At 47.4% G+C, this 26,015-nt stretch overlaps 1 protein-coding gene across 1 annotated transcript in view; it reads right to left on the minus strand.

Annotated features, from left to right (window-relative positions):
- Nucleotides 1–2,166: 2,166 nt before the first annotated feature.
- Nucleotides 2,167–26,015, minus strand: part of LOC137097952 (tectonin beta-propeller repeat-containing protein 1-like) — a 40,500-nt gene continuing 16,651 nt past the window's right edge. Inside the window, exons 9-25 of the mRNA XM_067473438.1 lie at nt 25,770–25,915; nt 22,700–23,178; nt 21,854–22,029; nt 21,024–21,179; nt 18,286–18,435; nt 16,575–16,732; nt 15,900–16,042; nt 14,486–14,588; nt 13,752–13,848; nt 12,853–12,932; nt 12,685–12,741; nt 11,106–11,304; nt 10,638–10,773; nt 8,024–8,116; nt 6,572–6,678; nt 5,131–5,253; nt 2,167–4,710 (exon numbers count right to left, since the gene is read on the minus strand). Of these exons, the coding sequence (XP_067329539.1) occupies nt 4,483–4,710; nt 5,131–5,253; nt 6,572–6,678; nt 8,024–8,116; nt 10,638–10,773; nt 11,106–11,304; nt 12,685–12,741; nt 12,853–12,932; nt 13,752–13,848; nt 14,486–14,588; nt 15,900–16,042; nt 16,575–16,732; nt 18,286–18,435; nt 21,024–21,179; nt 21,854–22,029; nt 22,700–23,178; nt 25,770–25,915 (2,631 nt within the window). The 3' untranslated portion in view covers nt 2,167–4,482. The remainder of the gene's footprint in view (nt 4,711–5,130; nt 5,254–6,571; nt 6,679–8,023; nt 8,117–10,637; nt 10,774–11,105; nt 11,305–12,684; nt 12,742–12,852; nt 12,933–13,751; nt 13,849–14,485; nt 14,589–15,899; nt 16,043–16,574; nt 16,733–18,285; nt 18,436–21,023; nt 21,180–21,853; nt 22,030–22,699; nt 23,179–25,769; nt 25,916–26,015) is intronic.

Genomic DNA, 26,015 nt, shown 5'->3' on the forward strand with positions numbered 1-26,015 from the left:
TCTCTCCTCTCCCTCTTCCCTTTGCCCTTCTCTGTTCACTTTTTCTTTCCTCCTTCTCCTTTGGCCTTCTCCTTTCTTTTCTCAGGCCCCTCTCACGCCTCCGTCTACCTCTTCTTCACCTCAGTTTCATACTTTGATCCGATTCTCGCCTAGGTCGTAAGATTTGGTAGATTTCACTTTCTTGCTCCAAATTCTTTTCCCAATCAGTCATTCATGTACTGTGTCCAATATTTGCTGCTCAGTTTGTGAAGCAATCTTCTATTGTTTGGGTTCACTGTATCTCTTTGTCTCTGAGCCCCCTTTCCCACCCTCGATCTCTCCTCTGTACCGCTTCCACGGTGGGTAGTCAGAGGTTTTTTAAAAAATGAAATCTGCTTTTCTACTTTCCCCAAATTCTTATCAAGGAAGATCTTACAAATCGGTATATTATTATATACCGATTTTATGGCATTTATGAAGTAGTGCCCCATATCGAATTCTTGCATGAGTTAGATGAAGGACTTCCAATTTATGTTGTTGAAGGCCTTCTCCGCGTCTAGCGCTAAGAACGCACATTCTTCATCGTTGTTCTTTTCAGAATGACGTTTGTCATGCTTCTGACGTTATCATTCATTCTTCGTTATGGGAGGAAGCCCCATTGTTCTTCCTTTATCCATTAGAAAGGGCTTTAGTCTTTCTACCAAGATATTAGCAAATAATTTATCATCAATATTCAATACTGAAATTGAGCGGTAGGTTTCTTTACATCCATCTTCTCTTTTGTTTTCTCTTTCTGTTTCTCTTTTCTCTTTCTCTTTTTCCGTATCCTTTGCTTTCTATTTTTCTTTTTCCCTTTCCTTTCTTTCTTTCTTTCTTTCTTTCTTTCTTTCTTTCTTTCCTTCTGTTTCTCCTTTCCCCACCCTTCCCCTTCCCCCTCCCCTCCCTTCCCCTTCCCTTCCCCTCCCCTCCCTTCCCCCTCCCCTCCCCTCCCCTCCCCTCCCTTCCCCTTCCCCCTCCCCTCCCCTCCCCTTCCGGTCCCCCCCCTTCTCCTCTCCCTTCCCCTTCCCTTTTCCTGCCACTCTTCAGCTGCCTACTTGCAGAATTCAAGTTATATCTTCTTCTCCGAAGAAATGTAAGAGCAGCTCAAAAGGAAGAGGCTAAAAACAAAGAAATAAACTGAGTATTTTGCTATTAAGAACTGATGTTGTGTGATGTTGTGTCAAAATGGGAGCAACCCGTGCACAGAAACAGACCTTCCTTCTGAAATGGTGGTTGGTGCTTGAAGTGTGGAGGGATGGGTATGTCCACAAAAGTAATCAGTAAAAATTTTCACTGAAATATTCAGAAAGATACTCAAAAAATAATCATTCAAAGTATTCCCAGAAATATTCACGAATAATCATTAAAAATATTCACAAAATAGTCATAAAATATTCCCAAAGATACTCATAAAAATATTTGGTCAGAAAGGAGTCGACCCCGTTTTGATTGTGAAACTCATCTTTACTTGGCATCAAACACACGACGACATACATTGGCTCTAAAACTGAAGGACGTGCAAATATTAACGGACTGGCATATTTTCTGGGATGGAAGAGATGATTGTATTTAATGCAATATATATATCGTCCGAGGAAGAAGGGACCATTTCCACCACCTGAAGGCTGGCTTTCATCAAAGTCAGTGACACTACCATATATATATATATATATATTTATGGGATAGAAGGGACCCCAAGGAAGGCTGTGCAGGAAAAATATATATTAATTCTATCCAAAGGGGCTTCACATTTACACAGCAGCTGCGCAGGAACAGATGAATCCAGTGTCACCGTATGCAACAGAACAGGCCTGGGACAACTCTGGGCTTCCCTACAGATGTTTTGGTCTATTTCTGCAATATTTTAATAGATATTTTGGATTGTTTCTGAAAATAATTTTGAGTATTTTTGTGAATATTTACATGAATATCTTTCTTATTTCTGAAATTATTTTTGTGAATATTTCTGCAAAATTTTTTCAGATTATTGTGAATATTTCATTGATTATTTTTGTGACTATTTCTGTGAACATTTCCATGATTATTTTTGTGAATATTTCTGCAAATAATTTTGTGATTAATTTTGAGAATATTCTTGTGAATATTTCTGCAAATATTTCTGTGAATATTTTACTGAAATATATTTATTATTATTATTATTGTGAATATGTCTGCTAAGTTTTTTGTGGATATTTTTATGATTATTTTTGAGAATAATTTAATGAATGTTTATTATTATTATTTCTGAAATCAGTTTTGTGAGTATTTCTGCAAATATTTTGTAGTTTTCTAAGTATTTTTATGAATATTTATGCAATTTTTGGGGGGAATATTTCTGTGATTATATGTTGTGGACATTTTTCTAAATATTTTTCTAAATGTATTGTCGAAGGCTTTCATGGCCGGAATATGGCCTCTAGAACATGGCCATACAGCCCGAAAAGACCCACAAGAACTTGCTATTTTTCTAAATATTTTTACAAATATTCCTGCGATAATTTCTAGGATTACGCTTTGTGAATATTTTTCTAAATATTCTTATGAATATTTTTGCAGGAATATTTCTGTGATAATTTCATTATACTTTATGGACATGTTTCTAAATATTTTTCTAAATGTTCTTATGAATATTTATGTGATAATTTCTATAATTACCCTTTGTGAATATTTTTCTAAATATTCTTATGAATATTGTTGTGGGAATATTACTGAGATTATTTCTATGATTGAATGTTCTGTAAAGCATTTTTCTAAGTATTTTTTGTGAATATATCTATGAATAATTCGCCACCGCTGACCACGCTCTCCTTCTCGGCCGGCTCTCCGGAACGGGCCTTGTGGGCGCTGCGTTGACGTGGCTCCGCTCCTTCCTGGAGGGCCACACACGGTCGGTCAAGCTGGGGGACCCCTGCTCGGACCCCTGGCCCAATTTGCCCTGTGGGGTCCCAAGGTCCTTTCCCGCACGCTTTTCGACATCTACATGGAACCGCAGGGCGAGGGCATTGGGAGATTTGTAGTTCGGTGCCATCTCCAGGCGGACGACACGCAACTCTAATTCCAAGGAAGCCCCTCGGATCCTGGACCGGTGCCTGGCTGCTGTGATGGGCTGGTCAGTCGCCTGGCCGGTCAGGGTCAAGGGCGGCAACCTGTCCGCAGTGTGCATGGGGCTCCTTCTGGACTCACCGCTGGCGCTTGATGCTCAGGGGTCAGCGGTGGCTGGGAGGGCGTTCTTTCCACAGTTAAGTCTGGCCACGGTGGTCCATGCCTCAGTTACCTCTAGATTGGATTGCTGCAACGTGCTCTACGTGGGGCTGCCCTTGAAGACGGCCCGGAAACTGCAGCGGGTGTGAAGGTCAGCGGCCAGGTTGTGAACTGGAGCAAATTACAGGGAGCGGTCAACCCCTGGTCAAACAGCTCCACTGGCTGCCAATAAGATTCCAGTCCCAATTCAAGGTGCGGGTCATCGCCTATGAAGCTCTCAATGGTTCCACTTCCCCTACTATGACCCTACAAGTTCGTTAAGATCCTCTGGGGGGGTGTCTCTTCTCTCGCTCCCACCTCCGTCACAGGCGCGGTGGGTGAGGGCAAGGGAGGGGGCTTCCTTCCTTCTCGGTGGTGCCCCCCCCCCCAGCTCTGGAATGCCCTCCCAAGGAGACGTCCGGCGAGCACCCCCCCTGCCCAACTTCTGCAAGGACTCAAAGGCAGGGATGTTCCGTTCTGCTTCACACGAGGCTGTTCCCCCAAAATTTTGGCCATGCACTTTACTACGGTTACATTCAAAGTCAGAACAGTCCTTCTCCGATTGCTCTTCTCCTTGATGTCGCCACACGACCTCCGCGGCTCTTCCCTCAGAAGCCCCCTCCTCTCAAGGGTTGGGCACCCGTCCGCCCACCCACCCATCTCGAGACTTGCATTACACTATTGCTGTTGGTTTTCATGCTTGGTTTATATTTTGTTAATAAGGTTGTTTTGTGTGGTTTTAAATTGATGTTGTGCATTCTAATGGGCTGCGTTTTTAACTCTTGTTGATTGGGTTTGGCCCCACGTGAGCCGCCCCCCCCCCCCCCCCCCCAAGTCCCTTCAGGGAGGTGGAGGTGGAGGCAGAAGCGGGGTAGAAAAATAGAGTCCTTATTACTATTATTATTATTATTATTATTATTATTATTATGTTTCTGACACTGGCGGGAGCTGCAGCTCAAAACTCCCAGAGTTGGCCCCGGCCTGTGCGGAGGCAACACGAGAGACACATTCCCCCCCAGGAAATAAATAAACTCCCACGTGTGTTCCCTGCAAGGCGCCTCTACATTCACAAAGGGGCTCCGGTCCCGCCGACATCCCGCCTCCTGCGCAGACTCTGAGTGCTTGCTTGGGAAACTATGGCTCCCAGGGATCCCACGCCCCCCCCCTCTCTCTCTCTGCGTGGCTGTGGTGCCGGAGGGATCCGTGGGAGGGAAGAGGCAGCGCTCAGCACTGGGCCGCGTTCCCACCTGGCGCCTGCGTCACCTCCACCAAGACGGCGCTGGGCCGAGAAGAAGAAGAAGAGGGAGCTCCTCTTCCTCCTCCTCTTCCTCCTCCTCCGCCAGGACCCTCCTCCTCCGCCTCCTCCTCCTCCTCGTGGGCAGGGGTGCTCTGCATTGTGGCTTTGGAGCTTTCCGTGGCATTCCCTCGGACCGTGATGTGCTCCCAGCCTCCCTGCAGGAGAGTAGGAGAGAGGGTCAGGACTCAGGTGCATCCCCACACACAAGTTTGTAGTCCTCATCGAGGAATCAGATAAGCCGGCAGGGGATGCCTCGTCTCCCCACGCCCCCTTTCATCCAAATCCCTCCCCCGGCACTTATCAGGGACAACACACTGCTTTCTATTCAAACCCTTTTTATCCCGTCTTCTTGTCAAGAGTGACACTTCCAGGGACACCCCCCCCCCTTTGATGCCTCTGCTCCTGCCCTGGTTTAAGCTCCATGGAGCGACTTCAGGGCCCCAGGGTCCTATTGCTGGAAGGGGCCCCAGAGGACATCTGGCCCAACCCCAGCCAGGCCGCAGTGACAGCACCCGACCCCTCCCGGCAGACAGCCAGAGGGCCGGCCGGCCACCGCTCTCCTCCCTCTGGCTCACCCCGATGCCGTAGTCCCAGGAGAGTCCCTTGGGCTGCATCCCCGGCCGCACGCCCAGCCGGTGGCAGACGGTCCCGCAGCTCAGGCTGTGGCTGCCCTGGACCTTGTCCGCAATCACCCACACCTGCAACCACAGGGAATTCATTAGCGTCATCATCATCATATACACAACAGCAGCAGCAGCAGCAACAACAATAATATATTGCTATTATTAGTAGAAGTACAATACAAAATTAGAAAAACACTAAATAATACAATAATAACATATAATGATGCAAGAATAATATACACTTATAATATATTATTATATTATAACATTATGTAGCACTATGATTTTTGTTTCTGGGTTATCAATGTCCTTGTTTCCTAATTAGTTCTATCATAAAAACATGGAGAAAAATGTATTTGACTGCAAAATACTACTACTACTAATAATATAGTTATACAGTAATAATATAGAATTATTTTTAGTATTATTATAACATTAATAATATAATAATATTAATATAATAATACAGGATTAGCATAATATATCACTTAATAATACAATAATAATATATAATGTTGCAAGAATAATATACGCTTATAATATATTATTATAACATTATGTAACACCATGATTTTTGTTTCTGGGTTATCAATGTTCTTGTTTCCTAATTGGTTCTATCATAAAAACATGGAGAAAAATATATTTCACTGCAAAATAATAATAATAATAATAATATAGTTATACAATAATAATATAGAATTATTTTTAGTATTATTATAATATAACAATATAATAATACTAATATAATAATACAGGATTATCATAATATATCACTTAATAATACAATAATAATATATAATGATGCAAGAGTAATATACACTTATAATAATTATTATAATACATTATTATAACTTTATGTAACACTATGGTTTTTGTTTCTGGGTTATCAATGTCAACAAGTTTCCTAATTAGTTCTATTAAAAAAATGGAGAAAAGTATATTTGACTGCAAAATAATAATAATAATAATATAGAATTATTTTAGTATTATTATAATACAACAATAATATAACAATATTAATATAATAATACAGGATTATCATAATATATAACTTAATAATACAATAATTATTGTGTCTTTGGATCTCCTTGTGGAGAGAAAAGAGGGGTGTAAATAAATATAAATATAATAATAATAATAATAATAATTAGAAGATGATGATGATGATGATGATGAAATGATGGCCAACATGTTAGCATGGCCCCAATGCCCTCCTCCCGCTCTCCTCTTCTATAGGAATCACTCGGCAGCATCCGCAAGCCTTTACTGAACCGACTGCTGTTCTCTGAAAGGCTCCCATCGCAAGAGGAGAGGCTCCCATTCTAATGTGAGGAGAGGCTGCCATTAAGAGAGGAGCGATGCCCCCATTGTGATGATGCTGGCGCAGCCAGACCTGGTCCAAGGGTCCGACGCAGACTCTGCGCACGTTGTTGGAAACGTGTTCCCAGGCGCTGCCTTGCGGGTAGCTGGGCGTGATGCCTTGGCGGTACCACAGGTTACCTAAGGACGGAAGGAAGACCACACAAGCAGCATTTCAAAATTCCCCCTTTTTTTGCAAATTTTTAATTTCTTAAAATTATATATTTTTTAATATTTCAAAATTCTTTTTTGCAAAAGGTTTTTGTGAATATTTTATATTGTTGTGAATATAGTTAGGATTATTTTTGAATCATTTATTCTTTTAATGAATATTTCTTGAACATTTTTTGTGAATAAGGTCAAGGTAGTCCCGTGACATTAAGTCCAGTCCTGTCTGACTCTGGGACTCTGGCGCTCATCTCCATTTCTAAGCCGAAGAGCCAGCGTTGTCCATAGACACCTCCAAGGTCATGTGGCCACTGGCATGACTGCATGGAGCGCCGTTACCTTCCCGCTGGAGCAGTACCTATTGATCTACTCACATTTGCATGTTTTCGAACTGCTAGGTTGGCAGAGGCTAGGGCTGACACCGGAAGCTCACGCTGCTCCCCGGAATCGAACCTGCGACCTTTCGATCAACAAGCTCAGCAGCTCAGTGCTTTAACCCACTGCCACCGGGGGCTTTTGTGAATACTTTATATTTATTATTTTAGGCTTACATGATTATTTTTATGAATACTTTGATTTTTTGGTGAATATAGTTGATTATTTTAATGAGTGTTTTCCTGTTTTTTTGTGTGTGAATACTTTATATTTTTGTGAATATTTTATATTTTTATGAATAGTTTGGTGATTTTTTTCATGAATATTTTATGGTTTTTGAGAATATTTTTCTGAATTTTTTTATGAAGATTTCTAAATCGTTTATTATTATTTTAATAATTGTTTTTCTTAATATTTTTGATTATTTTTATGAGTATTCTCGTGATTACTCAGAAAGATAGTTGGTCGTATTGCTTTAATCTACTGCTGTAAACCGCTCCGAGCCAGATTGAGAGTGGCGGGATACAAGCCTAGTAATAAATAAATAAATAAATAAAAATTATTTTTAGGAGTCTTTTATTATTTATTGAGTCGACTCTAATGCTCCCCTTTCCAAAATGATGGTAACCTCAGCGCGGAGCCAAAGCGGGAGCTGCCTCGGGAGGCGCACGTGGGGCTCCATTGACTTAACTGAATTCCCTTGGAACATCAATGCGATGCAACCCTGGGATTTCTAGTTTGGGGAGGCACCAGATTCCTTGCGCCACTAGAGGCGCCCCATGGCTGGAAATGGGGGAGCGCATTTGCTTCGATGGCTCATTAGACTCGAGTCAATAGGGCAACAGGGGTGCATGAGACCTAAAAACCAAATGTGTGGATGAGCCCCAAAAGAAGAGGAAGGCTGGGTGGTCCTCCTTCTCCTCCTTCTCCTTCTCTGTCTCACCGTTCTTGTCCACAGCGAAGACAGAGGTCCTTCCCACGGAGACTTGCTTCAGCTTCTGCTTCGGAGGAGAAGGGATGTGGTACCAGCCGTCGCCTGCGCCAGGAGAGGAGGGGTCAGCGTTACACGCATGGGCACACGCACGCACCAGAGGCAGCCCTGGCACACGCACACACACACGCACACGCACACGCACACTCTTCCACGCCGCCAATTGCAAGGCGCACCCGACACGCAGCCCCACCGGCAGTCACAGAAATACGTCAGACACACTTGCGATCCCCAGGCGCACCCATTTTGGGAGAGGCTTAAATGGGGAAAAGTACGGCTGGCTTCACTTGTTGAGGTTTTTTTTTTTTTTGTCGTGTCAGGCGCGACCTGAGAAACTGCAAGTCGCTTCTGGTGTGAGAGAATTGGCCGTCTGCAAGGACATTGCCCAGGGGACAATGCCCGGATGATTTTTGATGTTTTTTTTATCATCCTTGTGGGAGGCTTCTCTCATGTCCCCTTTGCATGAGGAGCTGGAGCTGATAGAGGGAGCTCATCCCCCTCTCCCCGGATCGAACCTGCGACCTTCAGTCCTGCCGGCACAGGGGTTGAACACCCTGGGCCACTTGCTGAGGCGATCCCTCGTCGCCCGGGGATGATGGTCTTCCAAGTTGAGTGCCTTGGCGTGAGTCCGTAGGTGGCTGTGGAGCCCTATCATCGACCGCGTGCCCTTTCACCATGAGCACATGGATTTCCAGATGGAAGGCGGTCCCGACAAGGACGCGCCTTCTTCCTCTTGGCACGTTTCTGCCTTTCGCCCTCCATTCGTGCCTCTTCAAATTCCGCAGCACTGCTGGCCACAGCTGACCTCCAGTTAGAGCGCTCCAGGGCCATGGCTTCCCAGTTCTTTCTAGGCATCTATGACACAGTTTTTAAGGCTGGTTTGAAGCCCATCTTCCAATCTCTTTTTCTGTCTACTAGCATTACGTTTCCCGTTCTTGAGTTGTGAGTAGAGTAGCTGCTTTTGGAGACGGTGGTCTTTGGCCATTCGCACAGCAGAGTTGGCCTTCAGTCCAGCAGTTGATGGCGGAGGAGCATCGCTTCAGTGCTGGTGGTCTTGCTTCTTCTTCCACCATGCGGACATTTCCCCGCCTGTTTTCCCAAGAGATTTTCCGGAGGGAGCGCTGATGGAATGGTTCCAGAAGTCGCGTATGACATCTGTAGACAGTCCATGTCTCGCAGGCGTATCGCAGGGTTGGTAGGACAATGGCTTTATAGACAAGCCCCTTGGTCTCCCTACGGATGTCCCGGTCCTCAAACACTCTCTGCTTCATTCAGGAAAATGCTGCACTTGCAGAGCTCAGGCGGTGTTGTATTTCGGTGTCAATGTTGAATTTGGTGGAGAGGTGGCTGCCAAAAGGAAACATTTTCCAGTGTTCCACCATTAAGCTGTATTTCTGGCATTGGAGAGGGGTTGGCCGGTGACTTTTGCTGAAAGAGCACTTTGGGTTTTCTCGATGTTCAATGAGAGGCTTCCGCAAAGGTGTTTAGAATGGCTTGTAGGTCTTCTGAATGTGCACATACGTTATCATCGGCATATTGGAGTTCTATAACAGATGTTGTTGTGACCTTGGTTTTGGTCATGGAAGCCTTCGACAATACAACTCTTATTATCATTAATCATCTATTATTGAGGCTGGAGGATCATCTGTTGGGGGGCTTTGATGGTGCTTTCCCTGCATGAAGGCAGATGAAGGTTGGACTGGGCGGCCCTCTTTGGGGCCCCTTCCAACTCCAGCATTATCATTATTATTATTATTTATGCAGGGGCTGCAATAGGCTTGCTTGCTTGCCGGCTGGTCCACCCACCCACCCACCCACTCACTCACTCACCCACCCACTCACTCACCCACTCACCCACCCACTCACCCACCCACCCACCCACCCACTCACCCACCCACTCACCCACCCACTCACCCACCCACCCACTCACCCACCCACTCACTCACCCACCCACTCACTCACCCACCCACTCACCCACTCACTCACCCACCCACTCACTCACTCACCCACCCACCCACTCACCCACACACTCACCCACCCACTCACTTACCCACCCACCCACTCACTCACCCACTCACTCACCCACCCACTCACTCACCCACCCACTCACTCACTCACCCACCCACCCACTCACCCACACACTCAACCACCCACTCACTTACCCACCCACCCACTCACTCACCCACTCACCCACCCACTCACTCACCCACCCACTCACTCACCCACCCACCCACTCACCCACCCACTCACTTACCCACCCACTCACTTACCCACCCACCCACTCACTCACCCACTCACCCACCCACTCACTCACCCACCCACTCACTCACCCACCCACTCACTCACTCACCCACCCACTCACCCACACACTCACCCACCCACTCACTTACCCACCCACCCACTCACTCACCCACCCACTCACTCACCCACCCACTCACTCACCCACTCACTCACCCACCCACTCACTAACTCACCCACTCACCCACCCACCCACCCACTCACTCACCCACCCACCCACCCACCCACTCACCCACCCACTCACCCACCCGCTCACCCACCCGCCTACCTTCTGGCTTCTTTGGGGAGACGGAGCCGCGGAAGAAGACGGATCCGTCCTGCGCGACGGCCCAGACCTGGTGGAAGGACCCTATGGAGACCGACAGGAAGGGCTGATCCGTCCCCACGTGCAGCCACGACGTGCCCTACGGAATCACAACCACAACAGGGCTAGTAAATAATAATAATAATAATAGCAATAATAATAATTCATAGAAATGTTGATTAATAATAATTCAAATAAATAATAATAATTCAAATTATCTCTCTATACACACAATAAAAGCCTTTGGGAGCCCCTTCCATTGTTATTCATGTTATTATTAATAATATTATCATTACAAGGGCCAAATGGCCATCTGCCCGGGGGGCTTTTAGGGTTCTTTTCCTGCATGAAGGCAGAAACGAAGAAGGGGGCTGGACTGGATGGCCCCTGGGAGCCCCCGCCCTTGCCCTCCCGCCCTGTCGTGCCCCTTACGGCGGGGTTTTGAGGCGTGACGCCCAGCCGGCAGAGCACGTCTCCCTTGTCGCTGACGGCCCAGAGCGCCACGTGCGCTGCTTCCTCCTCCTCCTCCTCCTCCTCCTCCTCCTCCTCCAACTGGGGGATGATGGACACGTCCCACAGAGCGATGGGAGGGACTTCCAGCCACGGACCGCTGGTCACGATCTTGCATTTCCTGGCAAAAGGCAAACAGAAGGGAAGGCTGAAACTCTGCACGCACTCGACTGCAGGCTGCTCTCAAGTTGGCTTCTGGCAAGGAGGGGTGTGTGTGTGTGTGGGGGGGGGGGGGGCTGGTCGGCAAGGCTTATTCAGCAGGGCTTGCCACACAACGCCACGTTCGCTCCAGTCCCATGCGTGCGCCACCTGAATCTAAGGCACGACTCCACCTGCAAAACCCTGAAACCACAAACAAACCCCCATTTGCTGGAGAATGTCATGCGCAGCGACAAAAAGTGCGCCATGGAGAGGAAAACCTTGGGTGCGTCTTCCACCCTCTTTTGACACTTGCGTCTTGGTATGTTTTAACTTGCACGCTGATGCTTTTATGTTAAGCCGCTCTGAGTCCCTTTCGGAAGAGATAAAGCGGGATATAAATAAATATAATAGTAATAATAAGAATAATAAGAATAATAATAATAGATAGATAGATACATAGCTGTTTTGAGTTTCCTTTGGGAGAGATAAATCAAGGTATAAATAAACATAATAGTAATAGTAGTAGTAGTAATAATAATAATAATAATAATAATAATAATAATAATAATAATGGATACCTAGCTGATTGGAGTTTCTAGCAGGTGAGATAAAGCAGGTATAACAACAACAACTGTGCCCGTACCTTGGGAAGTCTGACTTGGCCACGGTGGTCCACGCTTTGGTTACATCCCGTTTAGACTACTGCAACGCTCTCTACGTGGGGTTGCCTCTGAAGACTGCAGCCAGACTACTAACGGGTGCTGGGTCCAGGGAGCACACCACTCACTCCGCTGTTACGCCAGCTCCACTGGCTGCCAATTCGCTTCCGAGCACAATTCAAAGTGCTGGTGTTGACCTAGAAAGCCCTAAACGACTCTGGCCCAGTTTACCTCTCTGAACGTATTATCCCCTACGAACCATCAAGATGATTAAGATCGTCTGGAGAGGCCCTGCTCTCGGTCCCACCGGCCTCGCAAGCGTGTCTGGTGGGGACGAGGGACAGAGCCTTCTCGGTGGTGGCCCCGCAACTCTGGAACTCTCTCCCACTGGAGGTCAGAACCGCCCCTTCTATCCTGACATTTAGGAAACAGGTGAAGACGTGGTTATGGAGACAGGCTTTCGATGAGTGAGCCAACACCCTGAGATATGGATGGAAGATGATGTATAATCGATTTTAGTGTGACGCCTGACCATTGTAGTTATTGATTGTAATGGCTGTTTTAATGTTTTACTGTAATATGTATTATGATGTTTTTATTGATTGTCTGTGATATTATGGTTGGAAACCGGTCTGAGCCGGTATACAAAACTTTTAAATAAATAATTTTTTTTAAAAAAGGAACGTGCGCTGTTTGTTTACCTGGCCCAACGCCTCCTCCGCACAAAGTCCTTCATAGTCTTGTGTCCGTGGTAAGAGCTGCCGGAATAAGAGGAAACACAACATTGAGTCTGATCTGCGAAACAAGGCCATGCCGGCAAGAGGGGCGGAAATGCCCTCCGAACGAGAGGGGAAGGCCGTGTTCCTTACGCGGGGAAGTCGGCCGCGTACTGCCAGCCTTCGCGGTCCGTTCCACCGGAAATGCTGAAATCCACGAACCAGTCGGAAACCTGGAAGAGGAAGAAAGGGAGGAAGGGCTTCAGGAATAAGGAAATGGGGCTGAAAGCAGGGACTCCCCACCAAACACACACACACACACATTTATGTATACACACATATGCACATACACATGTGCACATACATTACACACATATAAGTATGCATATACACACATACACATAGGTACACAAGCACATATACATACATTTGTATATCTATACATATAAACACATATACAAACACACACATATATACATACACACACACAAATATCTGCACACACTCCCTAGGGATGCCTTAAGTCAAGGGCCCCAAAGCGAAGGCCTGAGGTCTGTTTGTATCTTGAAGACTTATTTATATATTTGTTTGTTTGTTTGTTTATTTACCCTGTTTATATACCACCTTCCTCAGCCTGGAGGTGACTTGCCTTTAGGCATTTATATTATATTATGTTATGTTGTGTTGTGATGTGTTATGTGTTGTGTTATGTTATGTGATGTTATATGATGTTATGTTTTATGTTATGTGTTATGTTTGATGTGATGTTTGATGTGATGTGATGTTGTGTTATTGGCTGGAATTACACTTCAGAGATGCCCCTGTTCCGACTTGCATACAGACTCAACTTCAGAACGGACCTGCAGGCTGATCTTGTTTGCAACTTGGGGACTTGCCTTTATGCAAATGTTATATTCCATTATATTATGTTGTGTTAATATTATATTATGTCTTTGGCTGGAGGCACACTTGGGAAAAGTCCGACTGGCATGCAGATTCAACACGAAATGCCTCCTTGGCCTGTGTGGCAAAGGGACCCCGTCTGTCCTCACCCAGGACCACTGCGGGGAGGGGGGCTTGGTGTTGCCCTTGGTGCACTCCTGCAGCCCCGAGGCATCGCTCCACATGTACCGGTCCGTGGGGAGGCCCCTGGGAGAGAGAGAGAGAGAGAGAGAGAGAGAGAGAGAAGCACGTTGGGACCTGCCACATCCTGCACAAGTCTGCAGTCCTCAATGAGGAAGCTGGAAAGCCCTTCTTCCTCCGATTGGCCTCCCTGCCTGCCTGTCACTTTGGCGTCCCCGCCCCTCCCCTCGTTAGGCTGACACTCCCCAGGGACACACCCCCTTTTATTCAAATGTGTCCCTAGCCTCTCCTCGAAGCCACTGACCCTCCTCAGGGACACGCCCCCTTTTATTCAAATCCTCCCACTCCCTCCCCCAATCCCCTCCTTCTTGTTAGACTAATGCTCCTCAGGGACACGCCCCTTTTTATTCAAATGCCCCCCATCCTCTCCTCCAATCCCTTCTCAGGGACACGCCCCTTTTTATTCAAATCCCTCCCTTTTCCCCTCCTCCAATCCCCTTCGTCTTCTTCTGAGACTGACACTCCTTAAGGACACGCCCCTTTCCTGAGCCCTCCCCCTGTGAGCGTGGAGAGGGGCCAGGTGTCTGCTGGGAGCCCATGACCTCCCTATAGAGAGAGAGAGAGAGAAATTGGGGTTCTCCCAGCAGAGTCTCCCAAAGGGCAGAACGTGGGAGTCCGCTTTCCATTTCGGGCTGCTCCTCACCTGCTGCTGTAGCCGGAGACCGGGTTCCATCGCTGGTTCTCGTAGATGTAGACGCACTTCACGTCCGACTGCGCGTGCATGTGCTCCCCGCTGCCGGCCAGACCTGCCAAGTATAGCATGGTACAGTATATTATGTTATATGAGGGCCATCTTCTTACCTCAAACTAGCTGTACCTGCCACACATTGCTTCCCTCCCTCTTCCTCTCCTCCTTCCTTTCTCTCCTTCCTTCCCTCCCTTTTCCCTTCCTTTTCTTTCCCTTCCCCTTTCCCCTTTTCTTCCTTCTCTACCTCTTCTTGGACTGCAGCTCCCAGCACTCCTCCCAATCTATCGATCTACCCACCTACCCTGTCTATCTATCTCTATCTCTCTCTCTCTCTATCTCAAGGGTCCTCGAACTTTGTGAACCGAGGGCCAGTCACAGTCCCTCAAACTGTTGGAGGGCCGGATTATAATTTGAAAAAAAAATGAATGGATTCCTCTGCACACTGATGCACATCTCTCATTTGTAGTGCCAAAAAACACTTAAAAACAATACAATAATTAAAAGAAGAACCATTTTAACACATATAAACTTGTATTGTCGAAGGCTTTCATGGCTGGAATCACTAGGTTCTTGTGGGGGGTTTTTTTGGGCTATAGAGCCATGTTCTAGAGGCATTTCTCCTGACGTCAGGAGAAAAGCCTCTAGAACATGGCCCTATAGCCCGAAAAAAACCCCCACAAGAACCTAAATATAAACTGATTAGTATTTCAGTGGGAAGTGTGGGCCTGCTTTTGGCTGATGGGATACGATTGTTGTTGTTGTTGTTGTGTGCTTTCAAGTCGTTTCAGGCTTAGGTTGACCCTGAGCAAGGGCCAGGTAAATGACCTTGGAGGGCTGCATCCGGCCCCCAGGCCGTAGTTTGAGGACCCCTGGGGTAGAGGATGGCTGGGAATTGCAGTCCAGGGATAGGAAATGGGAAATATGCCGGGATGGGGACGCTCTCAAGGAAATCCAAGGAGAAGGCAGCTTGCGTCTTGGAAGCAGCGCCTGTGGATCCCCCTCCTCAATTAGAGGGCCTGGCCTGGGGGATTCTGGGAGCTGTAGTCCGGAAGAAAGTGTGGATGAACTACTGTGTGTTTTGTTTGCTGGGGGAGTTATTTTTGCGCATGCGCAGTAGCGTCTTTTGGGTTTTTTTTTTTTAGCTTTATAAGTCCCTTCTGTTATGTTTTTCAATGTTTTTCTGAGTGATGGTCACTCGTTGGCCTGACAGGTGTCGTGTGTCCAAATTTGGTGTCAATTCGTCCAGAGGTTTTTGAGTTATGCTAATCCCACAAACTAACATGACATTTTTATTTATATTGATATCAATATAATTGCATTTTTGGAAGGTTAAGAGGAGAGATATTTTGGGAGAGGCGGCCCGTCTGACCTGAGAAGGAGCTCCCTCCGCCTCCGCCTCCGCCTCCTCCTCCGGTGTAGACCCAGGCGGTGTGGTCGTAGCCAAGGCCCCAGGCGACGCCGCGGGTGTTGCTCTCCACCAGGCGCAGGTGACCCCCCACCTGGCGCCAGAACCTGCCGAGGAGGAACCACCGCCCCGTCAGGAAAACACCGCCACCACCGCCCACCCGCCCTCCCTCACACAAGAGTCCTCGCACCCCCTTGGCGCCTCACACAATGCATCGTGGTTGGGCGAGGGCGCTTATCAACAAAAGACCCTCCCCATCATCGTATAGCGGAGGAGCTCATGAGCAGCGGGGTGGCCCCCCACCAGGCGCCCAAAGGGAGAGGAAGAACAAACACACACAGACCAGGGGGGTCTCGCCCATAGGAGGCTTCTCCTATGGAATAATATGGTTGCACTCTCTCTACAACATGGTGGAGCCTTCCCACAGGCTTCTCTCACACAGAGGTTCGCCTCTCTCTCCTCAGGACGACACTCGCTTTGGCCCACTGGCTCTCACGGGCTTCGGCCTGCTCACTCTTTCAGGGCTTGGCTCACACTATTCAAGCTTGCTCAATGCACCATTAGCATGGGCTTCACACAAACCCACAGTCGGCCAGTGTTTCCGGCTGCGAACGCCTTCCTTTGGCAAAGCCTGCTTACATCTGGTCGCAGGGGGCGGGGCGGGCGGGGTCCTCCAGGTGCAGGCTGGGCTCGCAGGCGAAGACGTCTCCCTTGCAGGTGAGCGACCAAATGGCGCGGCGGGAAGGGGGGCCCTGCAGGCGACGCCCCTCGCAGCACGAGGCGCTCAAGACGGACAGCTGCCGGCGGGAAGGCGGGCGGGAAGGCGGGCGGGAAGGCGGGTGGTCAGCAAGGGAGGCCGGCCAGGCCAGGTCAAGCCAGGTGCAACGAAGGCCCATTCGCAGACACGGAGGGCGGGCAGAACAGCGGGGACGGACAAGGCAACAGAAGAAGAAGAACAAGAGTCTATTTGGAGGCATCGTGATAATATTACTGTAATAAATACAATAATAATAGAATAATGAAAATGTTAATAATAATAATAATAATAAATGTCTGTTTGGAGGTGTAGAGATGTGTTTATTATAAAGTGTTATTTATAATGTGTTTAAACTGTATTTATAATGTTTATTATAAAGTGTTATTTATAATGTGTTTAAAACTGTATTTGTGGTTTACATTTGTTGCCATGGCCTAGCTGTGAGGGATAGGTTGCCATGGTGACAAGACAAGGCAGCAGAGGAGGTGGGCGGAGCTAAAGGAGTAAAAGGTTGGAAAGTGGCAGTTAAGCTCCAGTCCGGTGGAGGAGACCCGGAGAAGAGCAGAGCCAGTTAAGGGCTCTGGGAAATAGCAGAGTCAAGAAAGGACTCTGGGGGAAAGTAGTTTAGTCCGGTGGAAGAGACCCGGGGAAGAGGAGAGCCAGTTAGGGCTCTGTTGTGAAGCTGTGAGAATTCAGTAGTTCCTAGAATTTGTGAATATTTCTTCAGCAAGAGAGCTGAAGGTGTTACCTTGTTAGATTGCTTAGGTTAAAGGAATCTAACAGAGGGGGGTTTTCAGGATTGCCAGTAAGGAAAGACTGGTGATCAGTGGTTTGTTCCGAGTATAGGGCAAACCGTGTGGATATTCACAATAGGGAACTCTGACATAGTATAAGCACTTCACTAAAGAAGGAGTTTGTAGATTTGTAACATTCAGAAGCCTGAAAGTATCTCAAACCAGCCATTTTGTAACATCAAGCCTTGTGCCAAGTTCAAACTCTCAAAACTGCAACAATTACGTTCTGTTAACAATAAAACTTGTTCTCTTTGTATTTCAAACCTGCCTCCTCCATTGCTGTTATGCTTGGTGCATTCCACACTACCAAAATCACCTCACAACCCAACTAAAGATAAACAGAGACATAAACCAGCGTCTCTAAACATATTGGTGGCAGCTTAATAGATATTTGAAAGAAGGTTCCTCACAGAATATTGGTGGCATTAAAGAAGATTAATGCTTCCTCACATAATTTTTGGTGGCATCTAGTGAGATTAGCACTGCTTCTTTACATTTTTGGTTGACAAGCGGTGGGATTAACGCTTCGTTACAGGAGGCATAATAATAATAATAATAATAATAATAATAATAATAATCTGGAGGCATAATAATAATATGATAATAATAAATGTCTGTTTGGAGGAATAATAATAATAAAATTTGGAGGCATAATCATAATATTAATATAACTAACATTATTACTATTACTATCAGTTCCATGGGGTTTTTTTGGGGGGAACAGGGTGTTGTGCAGTCCTATCAAGACGTTGACACGTTGGCCATTTCAGCCATGCCTCCGGCCTGTGGGCCGTCTTACCCAGTCGCGCATCTCCTGCTCGGTGGTGGCGGCCAGTCGGACGGGCCAGCGCTGCTTGGTCCTTTCCGGCGTGTAGAGCGCGAAGGAGTGCTTGGCCTCGTTCAGGATCTCCACCAGGATGGTGACCTCGTTCAGGAACACGTGGATGTACTGGCAAAAACACACGAATACAGGCAGACTGTCAGGGATCTAGGTACTGTTGAAGGCTGTCATGGCTGGAATCACAGGGCTGTTGCGTGTTTTCCGGGCTGTCTGGCCATGTTCCAGAAGCATTCACCCACATCTCTGGCAGGCATCCTCAGAGGTTGTGAGGTCTGCTGAAAGCTAGGCAAGTGGGGTTTATATCCCTGTGGAATGATGTCCAGGGAGGGAGAAAGAACTCAAGAAACAATCAGGGTCAGCTAATCAAAGGATTCCCCCAGGCAGTAAGAAGCCACACCTTAAAACTGCAAGGCCATTAAATGGATTATTCCACAGGTATAGGAACCCCGTTTTCCTAGTTTCCAACAGACCTCAATGTGCCGTCGCGCTTGGGGGCTATGATGGCACACCAGGAAGATCTAAAGAGAAACCTAAATGTGTCTGGCTATTTTCCCAGTGACCATCGGTATGCCCTAATTACTATAATTCCCCCAAGATAAAACTCTATAAACAAGATTAAGTTTAACCAAATTGAGTTTACTAAACAAACAAGATGAATTACAACAATGTACAAAGGTGAAGATTGATTATGATGGTATAACTCTGAGGTAAATATAACTATACACTATGGGGGATGATGTAACTATCTACCTATGACAAATATTATCTATCCTTTATTACATATATTATCTATAAACTATCTATCTAACTATCTATAACTATTCTATGGCAAATACAACTATCTACGAACTATCTATTATAAACTTTAGGGCAAATACAAACTATCTATCTATAAACTCTAAGGCAAATACATGATTAGGATGGCCTGTTCAAATTGCTAGGCCAGACCAGACACTTATCTGGCAACTGTCTATAAACTATGATCAAAAAGAATGGAGCCAAAAAGTCTTCTTTCACCAGGCTCTGAGGCAGAATGGGCTGAACCAAAGAGCTCGGCCTATAGGGGGAGCCTAAGCTCCTACTCTAAACTCTAGTAGAATGGAACAGTCCAAGAAAGCAAACAGGGAAATGCTAGACCGAGACTTCACAGGGGCTATTATTCTCAATAAAGGAGGGATGGACGTGGCACCTTTCCCCCAGGGGATTGCCTCTTGCCCTCCTATAGGAAACTGGAACTCCCAAAAACCCAAAATGCTGTAAACAACTCAAAATAGGTGTTATTGATCTCAAAGAGTTAGTTCTTTAAAGCAATGAGTTGGAAACTTTAGAGGGGTGAAGAAAAACCTACATTACAGTCTCAATTAGTCCTGGGTCCAAGGGGTTTGAAGCTGAGAAGCCTCACCAGGTTTCCTCTTCCTCAATGGCTGCGAATGCCGGAGCAAACCACAACCCCAGTTCAGATGGCCTATGTTTTGAAGACTCAGGATCTTCCTCTGGTGCCAAAAGAACCGGCTCGAAGGTGCCTGGGTCTCCTCAATAATTGTCCAGGACGATCTGGACATAAAGCATGAACCCCAAGGGTTATAAACCTCAGAACTGGGGCTAAGAGGTAACTTAAATCAGGGTCCTTTAGAGTCAGGTCTCTTACTCACGTCCATCTGGTACGAACTCTGATGGCAGAATGAAGAAGAAAAAGGAAGCTTTCCCCTCTTGCAGGAAGAGGTGGAGCCAAACAGTACTGATTGACAGCTACAAGCAACCAATCCATACAACTATACATAAGCAGTGTAAAAAGGGGCAGGATTAAGCATGAAACAACAGTTTAAACCTTGCAACTAACAGTTCTACACATAGGTGGCGCCACTCGCGCCGTCACACTCAACCTCTGAGGATGCCTCCTATACATGCAGGCGAAACGTCAGGGGAGAATGCTTCTGAACATGGCCAGACAGCCCAGAAAAGACACAGCAACCCAGTGTCAGGAATCAACCAGACATCATAAATCCTCTCCGTGACACCCTGAGGCTAGCAGATGGAGGAGGAGACCACGTTATGGAATCTGTGGAGCAACCGGTGGGGGAAGTGGGTGTGAAACTCAGAGGCGAGGGAAGCACACTAGTCGCGCCTTTCTTTTCTGTAGAGGTGAAAGCAATTGCAGCCAGGTCCAACAACGCTATCTTGCAAGTGGTTTTATTTTTGATTTGGATCCTACACTGCGGCACTGGCGCACACATGCACACATGCACATCCTAAACCCATGGTCATTGTAACAATGTAAACATAGACGACAGCACATGTGCACGTTCCCTCAGACTTCCCCGGGACAGCGGGATAAAAAACATAGTACACACCACATTTCATTGCATAATAGTCAATAGATTTTGTATTCCAGGGGGTGCGACTATTATGCAATGAAAATAAAGCTGGCCTTTGCTCCAAAGACCCTCCAAATGGCCTGAATTCCACTGACCAAAACAGCGGGTGAGACTATTATGCAATGAAAATAATTCTGGGCTTTGCTCCAAACTTCCTCCAAATGGCCTGAATTCCACTAAGCAAAAGAAAGGGGAGGTTGCAAATATTATGCAATGAGAAAACCCTGCCTTTGGCCCTGAACTGCCTCCCACTGGCCTGATCCCGGCAAGGCATGTTCAGCAGGGGTTGCCTTTGCCGGCCTCTTTGCCGGACGCCCTTACCTTCTTCTCCTCGAAGTGCATGTAGTAGACGAAGAGGATGCTGTCGCGCGCCCCGTCGTGGCCGGTGAACTGCTCCAGCGCCACACGCACGTCCACCCACTTGTAGGGCTTCCAGCTCCGCCACCACTGCAGGGTGCCCGTCTTGACCCAGACGGACTGGAAGGGGGGGCGGAAAAGAGGGATAGGGAGGGCACTCTGGGAATGCCTCCCTTTAGCCATCCATCCATCCATCAATCAATCAATCAATCAATCAATCACCAGCAGGCTTATTGTGTCCGGATCCATGAGAACTAATTCCAAGTTTGGCAAAACAAAAGGTGATCCGCAAAAGGAGGCAAAATGACACCTGCCATTTCATCTATATCTGTTTGTCTGTCTATCTATCTATCTATCTGTCTGTCTATCTATCCACCCACCCATCCATCCAATATCCCCATTGATTACTTTAGCTTCAGAGGCCCTTGAAGGGCATTCCCCCATCCTTCTATCCTTCCTTCCACCCTTTGATCCATCCACCCTTCCATCCATCCATCCATCCATCCATCCATCCATCCATTTTGCCTCCGTGAAAGGAGGAAAAATGACACCTGCCATTTCTTCTATCTATCTATCTATCTATCTATCTATCTATCTATCCATCCATCCATCCATCCATCCACCCTTCCTTCCTTCCTTCCTTCCTTCCTTCCTTCCTTCCTTCCAATATCGCCATTGATTACTTTGGCTTCAGAGGCCATCCATTCTTCACTCCACCCTTCATTCCTTCCTTCCTTCCTTCCACCCATCACTCCCTTTCCCTATCCTTCCCCCCCCCCCCCCCCCCACCTCACCTGCTGGACGGCCTGCTCGTAGTGCTGGAAGTCCTCCGTCTCCCTGCGCGTCCGTTCGGAGAGCTGCTGCAGGATCTGCTTGCGCCAGGCGGCCGTCTGCGCCGGAGAAAAGGAGAGCGAGAGCGAGGGGGACGCCGAGGCCGAGGAGGAGGAAGAGGCCGAGGAGGACGTCAGGGCTGCAGCAAGAGAAAGGAGGCGGCGGCTGTTGGGGTTCAGCCTCCGTGTGAGCCTGGCCCTGATTCTATGGTTGTATTTCCTGATGCAACTGAACAGGCTACTGAACATGTCTTTTTCCCTGATGGTTTGGAAACCGTTGATTCTGAGGGCAGTGGCTGGGAAAGTGAAACTACACATCCTGATGAGGATGTTTCAGAATCAAGCGGTGATAACTCTCCAGAGGAGTTAACACCTGCCTTTTTTTTAATGAGGATAGAAGAAGGCAGATTTGGGGAAACAGGAGTGAATCACAGAGTCTGCGAAGGTCAAGTAGATTAAAGCAGAAGGAGGCTTAACGCAAAACGATGCTCGTAACTCAAAGCAAACCCAGACCGAGTGTCAGCTCTTAACTCAAAACGATACTCGCAACTCAAAGCAAAACCAGGCAGAGTATCAGCTCTTAACTCAAAATGATGCTCATAGCTCAAAGCTAAACCAGACCGAGTGTCAGCTCCCAACTCAAAACAATGCTAGTAACTCAAAGTTAAACCCAGACCGAGTGACAGCTCTCAACTCAAAATGATGCTCGTAACTCAAAGCCAAACCCAGGCCAAGTGTCAGCTCTTAACTCAAAGCTGGGGCCGTCGTAAGTCGCTGTCCCATTGTATAACGAAAAGGAATCTTTCCTACCTGACTGTGCCGTGAACCACTTTGGGGGGCCGTGCGGCTCCACCAGGCAGGCCCCGCCAGAGACCCAGGCCCACAGCGGGTGCTCGTCGGTGACTAAGGGGTCTTCCATGCCGACGGACAAGCCCCCGAAGGAGCACAGGCTGCTCGTTTCCGCCAGGGCGTTGCTGGCGGGCGGGGGCTTCCCGGCCTCCTTGAGATCGATGTTGCTCCACCGCAGCTCGGCCGGAGGCGACTCAGGCTCTGAGGCCGCGGGTTCTTCTGCGGGGGGGTCTTCGAGGCTCTTCTCCAGGGCGGGAGGCGTTTCGGCGAGAGGGGAGACCACCGGGCAGGCCGCTGCGCCTTCCTCGCCACGGCCGTCCTCTCCGCTCGCAGCAGCAGCAGCAACAGCGGCGCCCTCGAGGTCGGGGGGACGCGCCCCGTCTGGGAGGATCGCGGAGGCGGATTGTTCTCTGATGTCATCCGTGAAAAAGCAGCCGGCACTTGGGAGAGAGAACGGGAAGGAAGGAAGGAAGGGCGGGGAAACCATTACTATAGCATTATATTCATTGCTATATTATTATAATACATTATATGAATATATTATAATTATATTTATTTATGCCCCGCTGTGTGGCTGTGTATCTGTTGTTGTTGTTCTGGTTTCCATTTCTGCCCCACTTTGTCTCTCTCTCCCAAAGAAGACTCAACGTGGTCAACCCTCCCCAAACCAGGCCTGTGTGCACAGTTGGCCATGTTGGGTGTGTGGGCCAAGTTTGGTCCAGATCTGTTGTCAGCTGGATTCAGTGCTCTCTGGATAAGGGTGAACTATAACTTATTACGGTATATTGTTGTAAGCCCGGTGTGCGTGTGTTAAAGAAAGCCTAACAGAAAAGCCTTGCAAAGCGTGAATGATTAACTGCAGCTGCAAAACTAGCTCAGCTAAGCAAGGCTAGGCCACACCTTTTGAATGTAACAGTTTTTTGAGGCTTTTGCAAACGGTTAGCAGTTGGAAGTTTGATTTGCTGGAGAGCAGGTGCAAGAAGCTTATGCTATGGTGAAGTAACCATGTTTTATTTTGTTATGCTCTATGATTTCTAACACAGAAGATTTATTCTGTATTACTTACAGAGACTATGTAAGTGTGCCAAGCTGTTTTATTTTCAACTCTACAACCAAGAGTAAAGCTCTACTGTTTTATTTCTTCTGACTGGTCTGGGTCTTTGGCATTGGGTTTCGGACATGTTGGACATTGCTACTGTGCAACAAATTGATTCTGCGCAACACAACTCCCATATGCCAAGGCCAGTCACCCAAATCCTGCCAGTATTTACAGTATTTGCGCCATGTTGGGTGTGTGTGCCAAGCGTGGGTTGAGTGCTCTCGGGATGCAGGTGAACTACACTTCCCAAAATCAAGGTCATTTCCCTCAAAACCCTGCAGTGTGTGCAGTTGGTCTTTGCTATGTGCCGTAGGAAAGTGTAGGAAAGGGTTAAGGGTCAGGCAGTGGGCGGGGTCATGTAAATTCCACACAAGGAACCCTGGGATGCCTGCCTGTGGGGGGGGGGGCACACATCAAGTCTGGGGTGAAATTCTCCCCCAATGAAAGCATTCCTGGGTGGTGGGCAGTGTGGTGCTTGGGGAGGACGTGGGCGGCGTTTGGGCTGCACGTTAGTTCATGGCGGCCACTCTATCTTGCAATGGCAGTGGGGGGGGGGGCACTGTGTAAGTGGACACCTCCGCCACAGACACACATCATTATAATATTATAATAATAATTAATATTTATTTCTTTATATCCTGCTTTAACTTTCCTCAAGTGTTGTTGTTGTTGTTGTTGTTGTCCTGCTTTATCTCTCCCGAAGGAACTCACAGCAGCTGTGTATCCATTACTGGTATTGCAATATTTATTATTATTATTATTATTATCGATATCATTAAATATATTATTACAATTATTATATGTATTTATGCTCTGCTTTACCTCTCCCGAAGGAGGCTCAGTTGGGAGGGGCCTCTGAAGGCCATCAAGTCCAATCCGCTTCTGCCTTTTTGCAGGAAAAGCACCATCAAAACACCCCCAAGAGATGGCCATCCAGCCTCATCCACCCACCCACTGGTTTTTAGGATTTTTTGTTCACAAAGCATTGAAATTAAAACGACAAGAGGCATCCCCTTGAATTTCTGCACGACGAGACTGTCAAGATAATTGCAAGTATTATATGTATGTTTTTCAATGTGTTAATAATGGATTCAGTTATGTTCAGTTTTGTTCATTTGTGCACTAGAGTGTTATTATTATTAGAGAGAGAGAGAATAGGCCAGAGAGGAGAGTCCTTGAAACGAGATGACAGGGATTCCTTTGCTTTGGGAAGAAAAGGGAGCGTGCCAGCGAGAAGGCAAGTAAGGCAGGAGGGCAGGTGTTTTTCTCTGTCCGTGTGTTTCGTGCTGCGCTTTGCGAGTCACCATTTTCAGCCGCCAAGATGTAGACATGTCTTGAAATGCTTTCAGTACACTTTATTATTTTTGAAACTTAAGAAGACTGCAGTGTGCTCTGTGAGTCTGTGTGATCGAGTAACCTCAAGGACTCTGTGCATGACCCAGGGGTCACACGCTGACAGAGACAACATAAGCAGGGCATCAATCCCGCAAAGTTTCGGAAAGACCCGCTCATCTGCTGATTTTTAGGATATTTTTAAAGATTTGGAGGGGCCCCGTTCCGTTTCATAATCCGAATCTCCAAAGCTTCGTAATTGTTTAGTTAAGATTTGTTCCATGAGTTGCGATGGGGAAAATGTCGAGGCTTGTTTCTCTGTCATTTTTATGGCTTTCAGGATGAAACTTGCCACGCTGGCCGGTAACATTTGCGACTTTAGGACGGCCAAGTTTCAGAACGTTTCGGAGTTGGGGGGGGGGTCTCGTCTTGAATAGTAATTCGGAGATTTGTATTAATGGAACGCACAAACCTCCCAATTATGAAACGGGCCTCCCTCTGAAGCATTGCATGGCCCTATTGCAACCCTTGCTTATATTGGAGGAAGGGTTCTTCCTCTTCCTCCCTCTGAGCGTCCCTGCGGCTTCCCGGAGGTGTTACCTGAGGAGGCTGGTGGTGCTCCCCGCCTGGGAGCGGTCCGTGTCCCGTCCACACGTGATGGCCTTCCAAGCCTTGCCGCTCAGCTCGCTCCGCGTGACGCCCTGGCGGAAGAGGGCCGCCCGCTCCTCGCAGCCGACGCCCCACACCTGCGGGAGGAACGCCTTGCACACTCACTACAACACAACGTGTGACCTGAACACAACCCCTCTAGGACTGGCATGGCCCAACGCCCACCATAATCCCTAA

The sequence above is a fragment of the Anolis sagrei genome, chromosome X, assembly GCF_037176765.1.
Source record: "Anolis sagrei isolate rAnoSag1 chromosome X, rAnoSag1.mat, whole genome shotgun sequence".
In the NCBI taxonomy this organism is placed as follows: Eukaryota; Metazoa; Chordata; class Lepidosauria; order Squamata; family Dactyloidae; genus Anolis; species Anolis sagrei.